This window comes from Canis lupus, chromosome 7 (genome assembly GCF_011100685.1).
Source record: "Canis lupus familiaris isolate Mischka breed German Shepherd chromosome 7, alternate assembly UU_Cfam_GSD_1.0, whole genome shotgun sequence".
Taxonomy (NCBI): domain Eukaryota; kingdom Metazoa; phylum Chordata; class Mammalia; order Carnivora; family Canidae; genus Canis; species Canis lupus.
Window position 1 is genome coordinate 78,066,945 of NC_049228.1, and position 16,295 is coordinate 78,083,239.

At 38.2% G+C, this 16,295-nt stretch overlaps 1 protein-coding gene across 5 annotated transcripts in view; it reads right to left on the bottom strand.

Annotated features, from left to right (window-relative positions):
* The window catches only part of SPIRE1 (spire type actin nucleation factor 1), a 204,536-nt gene that overhangs the window by 117,161 nt on the left and 71,080 nt on the right, over positions 1-16,295 (bottom strand). For all 5 annotated transcript variants that reach the window (XR_005362715.1, XM_038543914.1, XM_038543913.1 and 2 more), the window contains exon 3: positions 5,440-5,673. Coding sequence is in view for 4 of the 5 variants with exons in the window: in XM_038543914.1 (XP_038399842.1) it covers positions 5,440-5,673 (234 nt within the window). In the remaining variant the exon portion in view is untranslated. The remainder of the gene's footprint in view (positions 1-5,439; positions 5,674-16,295) is intronic.

Genomic DNA, 16,295 nt, shown 5'->3' on the forward strand with positions numbered 1-16,295 from the left:
TTTTAGAGTTTTCTCTTTAAAATTTGCAAGCTTTACAATTATATGTTGGGCTGTTGATAGTTTTTTGTTGATTTTGGGTGGGTCCTCTCTTTCAGATCGGAATGCCTGTTTCCTTCCCAGATTAGGGAAATTCTCAGCTATGATTTGTTCAAATATACTTTGTGGTCCTCTCTCTCTCTACCTCTTCTAGAATCCCAATAAGACAAATATTATTCCTTCTCAAGCTATCATTTATTTCCTGAAGCCTTTCCTTGTGGGTTAATTGTTTTTCTCATTTCCTCAGCTTCCCTCCTTTCCATCAACTTGCCTTCTATGTCACTCACTCTCCTCCACCTCATTAACCCTAGGAGTTAGGGCATCCAGTTTAGACTACATCTCAGTTCAAGTATTTTTAATTTTGGCCTGGTTAGATCTCAGTTCTGCAGTAACAGAATCTATGGAGTCCTTTATGCTTTTTTCAGAGCCACCAGTAATTTTATAATTGTCCTCCTGAATTGTATCTCTGACATGCTACTTAAATCCATTTCTAGCAGGTCTGTGGCAGAGAGTATTACTTCTGGTTCCTTCTTTTGTGGTGGATTCTTCCTTCTAGTCATTTTGTCCAGTGCAGAATGGTCTTCCTTTGTTCTTCCAGCTGATTTTCTGGGGGAGGAGCCTGCTGCGCTGATTCTCAGATGTCTGTGCCTGGGCAGAGATGCTCTGCCCCTTGCTGGGTGGCCTGCCTCAGTGTGAGCTATTTGTCCTGTGAGGCCTTTATTCCCTAGAAGCCACACCTCTCCCAGGTGAAAGGGGAAAAGAAAACAATTAAAACAGTTGTGGCCAAATCTCCAGCCCCGGAGCTCCGCGTGTACTGAACTGCAGTCTCTCAGTGCACACTGGCCTAGATCCTCCTGGGGGCAGGCGTGGAGGCCCTGATCTGCACAAATTAAAGGTCACCCAGTGGCAGGAGAGTTCTCGCTGTCCTGTGTCCTCCCAGCGTCTACCTCTTCTGAAGGGAACTGAGCATAGCTGGCTTTGTCCGCTGGGGTTGCCCTCCAATCGAGGGCCCTGTGCTGCTAGACCCGCACTTCTGGGGTTGCCTACCCTGGAGGGAACAGAGGATGGCACATCTCCATCCATTACCCTGGCGTTTACCAGGGTAAAGAGAGCTCAGGTGCCAGCCCATGCACCTGGCCAGCTTCTCCAAAAAAAGTAACTTCTTGCTTGCAAAAGAGTTGTATATGGTACTGCTTTACATGCATTCCCCAATTATTAGGGGGACTGGATTATATAAGAACACCAGAATGAATCCACCAGGCTGAATTTGGTGCCTTTCTCTGTGCTCCCTTAGCATCTCATGTACATGTTTTGGACCACCACTTTGGTAGGTCCCGAATGTTCACGAGAGTGCTATATCTACAAGGACATCCTCCACATCACAGACATTGCAAATTTCTACTTACAACAATTTTCTTACAGATGGCTGTGAAGTATCTTCAAGAAGGAATGCCTATTGTTAATTTGCACAAACATAGTGCATGGGCTAGTATGTTCCTACACACCTAGTCTTTAATACCTCATAGGGGTGCACTTAACCCTAGTTATTCTCAGCAACATACTGCTGACAGAGCACTCAGCACAAAGAAGGCACACTAAATGCTTACTGAATACTTCAAAAGGTAAATAAGCATATAAATAAACTAAGAATTTTACATTCAGTTCAAATGAAGAACTCCATGTACTATTCTCATATTAATTTCAGTCATTTCTCAGGTACTTTTTCTAGATTCTATACCACTTTTTTTAACTTGCCCTTTCTATCCACCGTTTCAAGTCTTACTCTCCCATTATCCCTAATCCTGCTTCTTTGGTCTTCCATTCCTGCACACTTCACACTCCATCATCACCACTTTTCCCTTCACATCTACCAATCTCTCTCTTTTTTTAAAGATTTTATTTATTCATGAGAGACAGAGAGAGAGGCAGAGAAGCACACTCCATGCAGGGAGCTGGATGTGGGACTCGATCCCGGGACTTCAGGACCACGCCCCGGGCCGAAGGCAGACGCTCAACTGCTGAGCCACCTAGGGATCCCCAATCTCTTCTTTTTGACTCATGTTAATTGAATGTTTTCCAGAATGTATTTACAGATAAGAAAGTAATTTTTTTAAAAAAATATTTATTAATTAAGAGAAAGAGAGCAAGAGCATGCACACGGGGGGTAGGGGCAGAGGGAGAGAGAATCTTCAGCAGATTTTCCACTGAGTACACTGAACCCAATGCAGGAAGGTAGGGGGCTCAATCTCATGATCTGAGATTGTGATCTGAGCTGAAATCAAGAGTTGGACACTTAACCAACTGAGCCACCCAAGAGCACCAAGAACATACGTTTTATTTTATTTTTAAGTTTTATTTATTTATTTGTGAGAGACAAAGAGACAGAGAGACAGAGACACACAGAGAGAGAGAGGGGCAGAGACACAGGCAGAGGGAGAAGCAGGCTCCATGCCGGGAGCCCGACGTGGGACTCGATCGCAGGTCTCCAGGATCACGCCCTGGACTGAAGGTGGCGTTAAACCGCTGAGCCACCCAGGCTGCCCGAACATAAGTTTTAAAAATGAACTTTCCTTAATGCTTCTTGACATTATTAAACACTTGGTTATCTATGTTTCTCAAGAAATTCTTAAATTGAGAGGAAAATGTTTTAGGTATTATAGTCTTAATTTAAGGGAAGAACATGTTCTATCTCTGACATAAATTTGTGACTGCAATTCATTCTGATTTATATGCAGGGGCAAAAAGCCCTGAAATGAGTCATAAAACATATGTGTTTATGCTTTATTTGTTTATATTCTGTTTTTCTCCATTACAATTAAGAGCCATAAAGGTAGGGATCATTTGCATGTTGTTTGCTGCTATGTCCCTAATGCCCAGAAAAATGCCTGGCATATGGTAAGTGCTATTAAATTTTTATTCATGGCAAGGACTATACTAGATATTTGATATTGATTATATTATCTAATTTTACAAGAAAAAAATTCTATCAGGCAGATATTATTCTCACTTTATAAAAGGGTAAGGACCATAGGATTAAATAACCCAGGGCAACAACAGCTGGTATGAAGAAAATGGCATAATCAGGCCTACCAGAATGTAAGCCTCTGAATTTAACCACCAGGTACGCTTCTTCTCACTTTCTCAGTTCTATGAAGCTGGAGAAGTCACATATCTCTTTGAGCTTTAGTTCTTCTATGTGTAAAATGGGTATAAAAATGCCTTCCCAATCTACCTCAAAGTATTATCACAAGGCTCAGAGAACAACAAATGTGAAAGCACTTTTCAACTAATATCATGTTAAAACATAAATTAAAATATGTAGAATAAGAATGATTATGCAGGGTAAAGTTACATACTAAAGTGGTCTCATTCACTAAGAATTAAAAACAAGCTGTCTCCAAGTTACTAAATAGTCTATTATTTATATTATTCAAACATAGTTTCATATTTCTGCTTCAAACAAGGAAAAGGCAGCTCTATTCCTTCAGTTAATTCTTGTCTTCTATTCCAACAAAGAAAACAAGAAGTCGGTTTGCTAACTGAAGATTTCAACCCACTTATCAAACCACAGACTCCAAGTATCACTATATGGCTATGAATAATGGATAGTTTTATGATATGTAAACACCCTTTTAATTATTTATTTTTCATATTCTGATAGCAGTAAGATAGGTAGGCAGGAGGCCAAAGTAGCTCAAATTAAAAAATAATAAAATGAAATGAAAGTTACTGGTTCACATTGCTGAATGTCCCGAGAATTTTTGTTTTATAAATTAACATATTCAATGTTATTGAATAAGAACTCTAAGATCCCAATAAATCTCTAGCCCTTATCTTCTTAAATCTGCAGTATAAGAGAGCAATCCAGCTATGACATCTATCATTCTACTGGTCAAGTGGGTATTCTCCTCGATTTCACCGCTCCCAATATATTCTATACCAAAAAGCTTTTTAAAGGTGTTAGTAGTAGATTTATGTCTCAATGGAAAAATCTTTTACTCTTCACTTTTTATCATTATCATTGGTCTACAATGGAACAAGTAGGTCATTTATGAGTTACAAAAAGTTTTATCTGGCCTTTATATATTTCAAAATATAATTTAACATCTAGAAAATATAAAATGTATAAAATTTCAATTTGTACATATATAAGGATTTTGCCTGTGTGGCTACCGATTTAAAATGAAAAGCACTGCAAGTATTAAAAGAGCTAAAGAATACATCTGAATTTCATAAGCATCCTAACTATAGAGTCTTATTCCAGAGTTCCCAGGGAGATTTATCATTTAAGAAGGAACAAGAAGCAGGATATGCTGTAATACAGCTGAAAAGTACTGTCTTCAAGGTTCCTCTCTATTCCCATCTAATGCTTAAAAAAAAACTTGGAAAACAGGCGATAGATAACAATACTGCTTACAAAATCTAGTTAACATAATATACAGATGCTCTTTTAAAACTAAACTGACAAATCTTAATTTTGATCTCTGCGCATTTAGCATTGTAGAAATTATGTCCTTCAAGTACACAGGAAGTTTAACTAAGGAGAAAATTTCAATTCCAACTATAAACTTGTTTCATTACATATAAATGTCACCAAGTAAGTCAAGAAAACAAAATAAAACAATCAGCTGTGATACTTCAGATTCAGAATCTTAATATACATTAGTGGATCACAATTGCTATCTACTCTATAAAAAGGAAAATGCAGAAGTCAACTGAAGATACAATGTGCAGTTAAGTTGGTGTATTACATGTAATATTAATGAGTATATGATATCTGAAAGTAGTTTTTTGAGCTATAATTCAATCATAAAAGGCCATATTAGGACTATGAACAAATCACAAAACCAAGAGTATTTTAGTTCCTTATTCCTTTCACTAGTAGCTGAAAATCTATGAACTATTATCAAATGCTGTATTCCCATTCACTTCTTTTTTTCCGGTTTATAACTTATTTTTTCTCATATGCTTTTTTAAAAAGTTCTATTTAAATTCTAGTTAACATACAGTGTAATATTAGTTTTAGGTGTATAATTTAGTGATTCAACACTTCATACAACACCCAGTGCTCATCTCAACACGTACCCTTTTTTAAAAAAAGATTTTATTTATTTATTTATTCATGAAAGACACACACACAGAGAGAGAGAGAGAGAGAGGCAGAGAGACAGGCAGAGGAAGAAGCAGGGTCCATGCAGGATCACGCCCTGGGCCGAAGGCAGTGCTAAACCGCTGAGTCACCTGGGCTGCCCACACGTGCCCTTCTTAATTCCCATCACCTTTTACACCCCATCCCTCACCTACCTCCTCCTCAGGTAACCACCAGTTTTTCACTACAGTTACAAGTCTAAAGTGAAATAACAACTCTTAAAAAAACAAGTACTGTGTAAATTGCCCCTTTACCTTCATGACATCTCTGTATGATTGGATGGCTGAGACTTTTCTCTTTTCATCTTCTTCATCTTCCAGACCTTCATCGGCAGCCCCATAGCCTTCATCATTGCTCCCATCAGCTTCTACTGTATTGGCCATGTGATCAATTAGCTGCTCCAGTGGGGGGCTTAACTCCCTTTCTTCATTTTCCTTCAAACCATAGTCCAGTGCTTTATAAATAACAATTCCCAGAGATTCAATAACCTAGGGACAGTAAGGAAGGTTATTAATGGAGATAACAGCTTTACAGAACTAACTGTAAGGCATAAAATAGTTGATATGACATTTAAGCTAGGTTTGATCTATTCCATTTCAGAAACAGGTGACAAATTAGACTTGAGAAGATATTTAAAAGTCTTATCTACGCATTAAAAAAAGCAAATCCCAGATGGATATTTTGTGTGATTTCTTCAATCCAGGGTAAAACAATACACAAACTATTTTTGTTTAAGAAAACATTTGTTTATACATTTACAAAGTAAAACAATCAGCTGTGATACTTCAGATTCAGAATCTTAATATACATTAGTGGATCACAATTGCTATCTACTCTATAAAAAGGAAAATGCAGAAGTCAACTGAAGATACAATGTGCAGTTAAGTTGGTGTATTACATGTAATATTAATGAGTATATGATATCTGAAAGTGGTTTTTTGAGCTATAATTCAATCATAAAAGGCCATATTAGGACTATGAACAAATCACAAAACCAAGAGTATTTTAGTTCCTTATTCCTTTCACTAGTAGCTGAAAATCTATGAACTATTATCAAATGCTGTATTCCCATTCACTTATAAATTATTCTTATATTTATACTATACACTAAAACTAACACTATCCATTCACATAAAATACTAACCAGGTTGATTTTCCACATTTCCAAAAGATATTTCTGAGATAAGATAGAGCTCTCAAAGAACGTATTCTTTCAGCACTCTTACACCAGTGTTTATAAAGCCTGTTTCATAGAAATACTAGGGATCTGAGAGACTGAAAGCTCAAATATTAGTAGCAGTTAACTAAGCTTAAACAGAAACTAAAAAATCTATATACATCCATATACATATTGCTGAGTTCCAATTAATTATTATAACATATCTCTCATATGATGCAAACAAATGAAAGACTTTTTCAAACTCTGATTTCAATGTAGTCCACAAGTAGTCCACCCTACCCCCACACCTCCATCAATATTACTTCTCGAAATATGAACCTGATTTAGGAATATTGGGTAGACTCCATTGTCTAATAGCACCCTCACAAAAGCTCTAGACTTTTGCCAATATATGGAATTCTATTTTATTCCTCAGCAGAGCCTTTCTTTTCTTCTTAGAAAAAAAATCACATATAACCAACCCTTCTGTTTTATTTTGCAATTTTTTTTAAATTTTATTTATTTATGATAGTCACACACACAGAGAGAGAGAGAGAGAGAGAGAGAGAGAGAGAGAGAGAGAGAGGCAGAGAGGCAGAGACACAGGCAGAGGGAGAAGCAGGCTCCATGCACCGGGAGCCCGAAGTGGGATTCGATCCCGAGTCTCCAGGATCACGCCCTGGGCCAAAGGCAGGGGCCAAACCGCTGCACCACCCAGGGATCCCTATTTTGCAATGTTAATGGCTCATCTCACCTTAGCTATTTTGTGGGGAAGAACACAGGCAACAAAGCCAAATATTTAGGATTAAACGCTGACTTTTGGGGCACCTGAGTGATTCAGTTGTTTAAGTGTCTGCCTTCAGCTCAGGTCGTGATCCCTGGGGAGGCTGTTTCTCCCTCCCTCTTGGCACCTCCCTCCCGGCTCTCTTGCTATCTCTCTCTCTCAAATAAATAAATAAAGTCTTAAAAAAAAATAAATGCTGACTTTTACCAATAACCATTTAAGATTAAATCCCAACTTTTACCACTAACCATCTGACTTAGGGCAAATTTTTTATTTTAGTCTTGATTTCTCTTATCTGTAAAATGAGTATCAATGATTAGTGATTAGTTTATCCAGCTACCTCCCACTGCCTCCCACGAACAAACAGATCTATCCTTTTCTGTATCCCACTGGTAGCCATCATCAATGCTGTCTTTTTTTAAAAAGTTGTTTAGGTGGTATCAAAGAAAAGGAAAAGTCACAAGCTTTAAAGATGAGTTCCAAACACAATACAGTCATTGTCATCACATATACTTCACTCCTTAAAAACATTCAGGGCATTCACTCAATAAATCTCCACAAAATCTGAAATCTACCTATCAAGTGGAATAATATTTTCTCAGCAAAGTTTCAAAATGAATATAAGACTTAAACTAATTTAAATGTAAATTAATTCAATTTTTTTCCCCAAGATTTATTTATTTATTCATGAGAGACACACAGAGAGAGGCAGAGACATTGGCAGAGGGAGAAGCATGCTCCCAGCAGGGAACCTGATGCAGGGCTTGATCCGGGGATTCCGGGATCATGCCTGGAGCCTAAGGCAGACACTCAAAACACTGAGCCACCCAGGTGTCCCTGATCTCTGGTTTTTAAACAATACAGGTTTTTACTACTTTTCACTGAACATACAGAATATTTTCATTGGTTTGTATGGTCTGACGTGGAACTCTGATTCCTATTTTCAAAGTTGAAGGCAAACAATCGGGACACTGCATCAAAATAAAAGCTTTTGCACAATGAAGGAAACAACAAAACAAAAAAAAAATAAAAATAAATAAATAAATAAATAAATAAATAAAAATAAAAAATAAAAAAAAAACAAAAAAAACAAAAAGACAACCTATTTAGATACTAGATATTTGCAAATATATATATTGGATATATCCAATAAGGGGTTGAGCCTCAGACTTTTTTTTAAAGATTGTATTTATTTATTCATGAGGCACAGAGAAAGAAAGGGAGAGATATAGGCAGAGGGAGAAGCAGACTCCATGCAAGGAGCCCAATGAGGAACTTGATCCCGGTATGCCAGGATCACGCCATGAGCCGAAGGCAGACACCCAAACCCTGAGCCACCCAGGCATCCCCAATAAGGAGTTAATATTCAAAATATATAAATAACTTATACAACTCCACATCAAAAAAAGGGCAGAAGACCTGAATAAACATTTTTCCAAAGAAGACATACAGATGACCAACGGATACATGAAAAAAGTGCTCAGTATCACTAATCATCAGAGAAACGCAAATCAAACCCACAAGGAGGTATCACCTCACATCTGTCAGAATGGCTAAAATCAAAAAGACAAGAAATTATAAGTGTTGGCGAGGATATAGAGAAAAAGGAACTCTCATGCACTGTTGGTAGAGTGTAAATTGGTATACCCATTGTGGAGGCTCATCAAAAAATTAAAAATAGAATTACCATACAATCCAGTTATACCACTACTGCATAGTTACCCAAAGAAAATAAAAACACTAATTTGAAAGGATATATGTACCACTTTGTTTATTACAGAGTTATGTACAATAGCCAAGATATGGAAGCAACCTAAGAGTCCAAGGATAGAAAGGTGTGTGAGATATAGAGAGACAGACATCCATCCATATACACACACACACATGCATACACACACACACACATACACACACATATATAGCAGTCATAAAAAAGGATGACTTCTTGCCATTGCAACAACATGGATGGACCTAGAGGGTATTAATAAGCTAAGTGAAATAAATTAGACTGAGAAAGACAAATACGGTGTGAATGCACATATATGTGCACTCTAAAAAACAAAACAAATGAATACAGAGAACAAATTGGTGGTTGCCAGAGGAGAGAGGGATTGGGGGATAGACACAATGGGTGAAAGGGAATGGGGGGTAAAGTCTTCCAGTCATGGAGTGAATAAGTTATATAAAGGGCACAGCACAGGGGCATCTGGGGTGGGTCAGTCATATTTAAGCATCGGCCTCCCTGCTCAGGGGGAAGTCTGCTTCTCCCTATGCTTCTGGGCTCCTGCCCTCAACTTAAGCTCTCTGAAATAAATATTTTTTTTTAAAAAGGCAGAGCATAATGTATATACTTGTGGAATCACTATGCTGTACACCTGAAACTAATGTAACATTGTGTGCCAACTATACTCAAAAAAAAATTATAAAAGATGGCACATATAATTAACAATCACAAGTTTACTGTGAATTTGGCACTCATACACATCTCCTTAGCCTCCTTAATGTCTACTATCCTATAAAGTCTTCTGCTTCAGGACAGGGAAACATAGAACAGTGAATTCCATGGGCACTGGCCCATTGCTATACTTTTTCCTACTGAGTTCCCTGATCAGAAGTAATGCTCTGTGGAATGCCATGATGGTGAATAAGGCATTCTGTAAGTCCATGGATGGTAGTTTTGGCAGAAGTACTGCATGCAGTGAAGGCAAATCCATATCAAGGGTAAGTAACTCTTCTAGTAAGATCAAAATGCTGACCCTTCAATGATGAAAGCAGTCCAATATAATCAACCTGCCACTGGGTAACTAGCTGATCACCCAGGGAAACAGTGCCATATTGGGGATTTAGTGTTAGTCTCCGCTTGATGGTAGATTGGATCCTCAGCAATGGCTAAAGCTAAGTCAACTTTGGTGAATGGAAATCTATGTTGATAAGCCCCTGTATTTAAAATCTCCACCCATGCTGCTGTAGCCATGTTCCCAAGCTCACTGTGTGATGACAAGGTAGCTGGGAAAGGAGGCTGACTGGTGTCCAGAGACAAGGTCATCCCATTCACTTGAATATTAAAGTCCTTCTCCACTGAGGTCACTCCTTGGTGACCATTTACCTGAAACACAAATATCTTCACTCCCCCCCCCCCCAAAGAGAAGTCTATTCACATATCTCTCTTCCCCAGATTTCCTTGTCACCAATGTTCCAATCATTCTCTCCAAGCAAGTGCACAACCAGGTGTATTCTCCAAAGTTCTGCCCACTGGGAAGATTTCCCTTCAGCACTCTCCTTCAGGGACATCTCTGAAAGGTGCTACATGCTGCAGCTTGCCACTTTTAGATGGCACCTGCATATGCAGAACCATCTGTAAACAAGGCCCAAGTCTTCACTTCTGCCAACTGACTGTAGAACTCCCCACAAGGCAAATAGATATAGGTTAGGAAAGAGAAGGGAGTGACCAGAAGCGCATCTGGGCAGTGCTTTCAGGGTCTACTTACACCCAATCACATATATACCATTCTAAATGATGCAGTGCTGTTATACCGACCCAAATTCATGGCTTAAAGGGTCAGATAATACCCAGTTTATGATGGGCAACTCAGGTCACATGGTAATTTGGTGGCCTATGGTTAAGTGGACTACGGTTAAGTGTTCAGTCTGTACTATGGCCCAGAAGCAGGCCAAGAATTGTTTCTCAAAAGAATGGGAGGGCTTTGCTCCAAAATCCTAAAGGCCTGCACTGTGCTTTGCCTACTGGACCTGCCAAAAGCTCCAAACAGCATCTCTATCCACCGCCAATTCAAACACTATTGGATTTAATGGATCACATGGCCCAAGTGACAGAGCAGTTTGCATAGCAACCTGGACTTGTTGCAAAGCCTTCTTTTATTCTGGGTCCTACTCAAAACTATTAACTTTCTGGGTCATTCCGTATGGGCCAGAGTGATACAATATATTTGCAGGAATATGCTGCCTCCAAAATATAATGAAGCTACTAGTCACTGTGTCTTTTTCTTTCTTTTTTTTTTTTTTTTTTTTTTTTGGTGGTGGGAGTGGAAACTGATGTAAAAACTTATCCTTCACCTTAGAAAGGAGGTCTCCATATGAACCACACTACTGGACTGTAGAAATTACACTGAGGTGGAAGTCCCCTGAATTTTTGTCAGATTTATTTCCTACTTTCTAACACACAAATGTTTCATCAATAAGTTTAGAGTAGTTGCTATTTCTCACTCACTAGGTCCAACAGCATAATGTCATCAATGTAATGGATGACTGTGATATCTTATGGAAGAGAAAGGCAATCAAGAGCCCTGTGAACTAAATTATGACACAGGTCTGGAAAGTCGACACACCCCTGAGGTAGGACAGTGAAGGTGTACTGTTGGCCTTGCCAGGTAATAGCAAACTGCTTCTGGTGGTCTTACTGACAGGTATAGAGAAAAAGCATTTGTCAGATAACAGCTGCATACTAGGTATCAGGGGATGTCTTAACTGACTCAAGCAATGAAGCCACATCTGGTACAGCAGCTGCAATTGAAGCCAGAATCTGGTTAAGCTCATAGTAATATAATGTCATTCTCCATGATCAACGTCTTCTGCACAAGCCAAAGAAGCAGGCTGATTAGAAATGTGGGATCAACTTTCCTACTTCTTTCAAGTCCTTGATGGTGGCACTAGTCTCTGTAACCCCTCTAGAAATGTGCTATTGCTTTTGATGTACTACTGTCCTAGGTAGAGGCAGTTCTAGTAGCTTCTACTTGGTGTTCCCCACCAAAATAGCCTTTACCTCATTGGTCAGGGAATGAATGTGGGGATTCTGACAACTGCTGAGTATGCCTATTCCAATTATGTATTCCAGAATTGGAGAATAACTAGATTCGGGATGAGTTTATAAATGTACTGGCCTCTCTGTGAGATGGACCTGAACTACAATCCCACTGATCACCTGACCTCTGTAAGCTGGACCGCCATGATGTTTTGGGTCTGCTAGAATCAGTGTCAGTTCAAAGCCAACATCCAGTAGTTCCCAAATAATCTGATTAATTCCTTTCCCCAGTGCAGTGCATCCCCTTTGGGATGGCTGGAAGAAAAATTAACAATGTAAATTTTTGGCAGTGTAGAGGGGTCCTTCCTTCCTCAGCAGGAAGGACATGGACTCTCCTTCCTTAAAGGGGTTCTGAGTCTGTATATGGCTCAAGTCTGAGAACTGACAGGGGTGTCATGACTGTGTTTTTATAATTCAAGTTAGACTTTTGTTTACTTAACCTAGAACTCTTCTGATGATACACGTCAAGTAAGGATTTAGTGGGCTTTTTATCTATTTTCCATCTCCCTGCTCAGAGGAATCTCTCCCATAATGACTTGCTGACCCTGATTAACAGCTGCCAGCTGTTATATTACATTATAGTCTCTACCAACTATTCTTGAGGAAAACAATCATTTTTTTTCCTTCAAAATGGCCATGACATTCACTTGTATCTTTATGTGGTACATTTCACTTTTTAACTTGGATTATAGTTAATCATATACATACGTTAATTCCTCAAAAAGATTAAGCTCCTCGAAAGCAAAATCCTCTATGATTCACCTTTGTTTTTATGTTATTTTAGAAACAGCAAAGACTTAACAGTTAATGAATATATGAATGAAACTATAAATGTCTTCCATTCATACTTGTATTGTTGAATGCTGGATATGGAATTTATGGCCATAGGCAAAAATACCTGTTCTTCAATCCTTCTCATTCCAACAGACCACTATAGTGGTGATCCAGCCCTGAAGAGCCTCTGAAATTGTCTTGAAGGTCTCCTAGCTCAAGGATAAACTATGTCTGGTTTAAATATTCTAAATCTATTCACCTTTCCTAATTTAAAACTGAACCATAAAATAGTTCTATATTTAACCAAACCTTTTGGGAACACAACAAAACAAGGGTGGGCATTATTAGACTGACATGTACACCAGGTGACTCATTACCTCCATGGCCTGATGGAACTTCTAACCTTCCACTAAAACATAAACCTGGTTCTTCAGATAGTCTTGTGCTATGGAGTAGAACAATAATCAAAGCATAACTGCATCCAGACACACTAGCTTGCCTAGACATATACTTACTTATATTTATTTTAGAAATTCACTTGCCAAAACCTCTGGAAACGTTAAGAAAAACCCATTGGAAATAGCAGTGTCAGATCTAAAATATTCATCTGAACTACCAGGCTCCAGGCAGCTGAAAAATCATCGTTCATGTCCTGTCACATTGGCACCACACCCCCTGCCCCAGACACTTCCAGAGACTCTAACATTCAATAAAGAGAATAGGAATTACAGCATAAAACCTTAAAGTTAAATGGAATAAGTGAAGCACACCAGAAGGCTGTGGTTTTTAAGCCTAACCAGCTGATAAAGGGTGGAAAAAAGAAGGTATTCAATAAAACCACACATTTCAGAATTAAAGGTTACTACATCATGACCAATTACCTCCCAGTTAGTGATAAGTGGCCCCAAAGCCCCACAGCCTTGGGGTACAGAGACAACATGAATGAAACCGAGTGTTCTCTGGCATCCAGGCCCAGCCATGTCATCACTGAGGGTAGCCTCATGAGAACAGCACACCCACCAACACCAATGTTTCGTGTAAAGACTCAAGATTGATGTAAGCCCACTGAACCCACATGCAGTCTTCCCCTTGCCACACTAATTCACTTCATCTGGCCCCTCTTCACGTTGACTTGTACTTCCTAAAAATATTTGAGTCTGTCTGTCTCCTTTACTAGAATGTAAACTTCTTTAAGACAGGGATGAGTTATGATTCTTTCTGGTATTTGCTACAATACCTAGCATTTTGCTTTACACAGAGTATGTAATTTAAAATTTTTGCAAAACACAAATATAAAAGATTTAGTATGATTTCCTGCTGCAGTCTCTAAATACGAACTGCAGTCTCTAAACACGAACTGTGGCAGCCTCACATCTAGTAAAATCTACCCAAATAAAGCACTTTTTCCATTAGTGAATCTAGCTAATGTCCACTGTACACAGTTCCCTTCCCTTCACTCATCAATTCAGTTAACAAGTATTTATCAAGAGCAGTGTATATAGCAATGGAAATGGAACAATGAAAAAACACCTCTATGAGATCTCTGGCCTTCACAGAGATTTTCAGAGAAAACAGATAAATCAACAGATAAATCATACAAATAAATCATACAATTGTGCTAAACATTATAATAAAGAAGAGAGGGAGTTATAAGAGTGTATAATAGGGAGCCCTATTCTAGTTTGGAGATTTCGGAAGCCCTTGTTAAGGCTATAAATTTTAAATGGAGACCTGAAAGGCAAATAGAGCTAATCAGAAGAGGGAGTTAGAGTAGAATTCTAGAGAGGAAACAGTGAGTATAAAAGCCTGGAGGTCAAGAATAAAAAGGAATGATTGGGAAACAAAATCTTAATGACCAAAGGAAGGGCTAAGAAGAGTCTAAGAGATGGGGAGGGAGGCTTCACATGAGCTATCTGAAGGACCTGAATCTTCATCACATAAAAGCAAAGGCAAGGCACTGAAGTGATTTGGAGAATAGGATTATATGATCATATTTTATTTTTAAAGGATATCATGACACAGTAATCAAGACAATGTGGTATTGGCAAAAGAATACAAACAGATCAATGAAACAGAATAAGGCCTAGAAATAAGCTCACAAAAAATACAGTCAACTGAACTTTGACAAAGGAGCAAAGGCAATTCAATGGAGAGAGGACAGTCTTTTTTTCAAATGGTGCTGGAACTGTTGGACATCCACATGCAAAAATATAAATCTATATAGACCTTACAACTTTCCCAAAATTAACTCAAAAGGGATCATAAGCCTGAAAGTAAAGTGCACAATTACAAAACTAGAAGAAAACATAGGAGAAAAACCAGGTGATCTTGGGCTTGGCAATTTTAAAAATATAACACCAAAGCACAATCCATGAAAGAAAAAAAATCAATAAAATGAACTTCATTATAATTAAAAAGTTCTGCTCCATGAAAGGCACCGTTCAGAGAATGACACAAACCCCAAGCTGAGAGAAAATGTCTGCTAAACACATATCTGATAAAGGACTGGTATCCAAAATATACAAAGAACTCTTAAAATTCGATATAAAAATGAACCCAAGGAACAAATGATTAGAATAGACACCTCATCAAAGAAGATATATAGATAGCAAATAACATATGAAAAGATGCTCAACATTAGGGAATTGCAAGTTAAAACAATAATAAGATCCCACTACACACCTACTAGAATAAATTTCAAAACACTGACATCATCAAATGCTGGTGAGGATGTGGAACAACAGGAACTCTGATTGTTTGGTGAGAATGCAAAATGATTCAGCCACTCCAGAAGACATTTTGGCAGTTTCTCACACAACTGAGTATATTCTTACCATAAAACCAAGCAATTGTGTTCCTTGGTATTTATCCAAATAAGTTGAAAACTTATGTCCACACAAAACCTGCACACAAACTTTTACATTGACTTTATTGATAATTGCCAAAACTTGGAAACAAGCAAGATGTTCTTTAATAGGTGAATGGGTAAATAAATGGTGGTACATCCATACAATGGGATATTACTCACAGATAAAAAGAAATGAGCTCTCAAACTATGAAAAGATATGGAGGAACCTTAAAAGTATGTTGCTAAGTAAAAGAAACCAACCTGAAAAAGGTAAGGACTATATAATGCTATGATATTCTGGGGAAGGCAAAACTACAGAGAAAGTAAAAAGGTTGCCAGAGATTTGGGGAGCCAGGGAGGGGGCATATGTCATATAGGGGGGACTGACTAGAGGGAGTTTCTGGAGTGATAAAATGATTGGGGTGGTGGTTATAGGAGGGTACAAATCTGTTAAAACTCATTAAACTGGACACTTATAATATCTGCTTTTGTTATATTTAAGTTACACCACAAAGTCAATTTTTAAAAAGAGCTGAACCAAGTTATTTTCATTGTGAAGAGAATATAGGAACAGTGGTCATGAGATGGAATTTGTTCATTATGTGTGTGTGACCCTAGGTTGGTCACTTAATCTCCATGGACCTAAGCCTCTTCGAGAAAAACCAACTAAAGCCCTTTCCAATACTGACATCTACATAAATAAGAAACTGTAGAATTGGAATACCA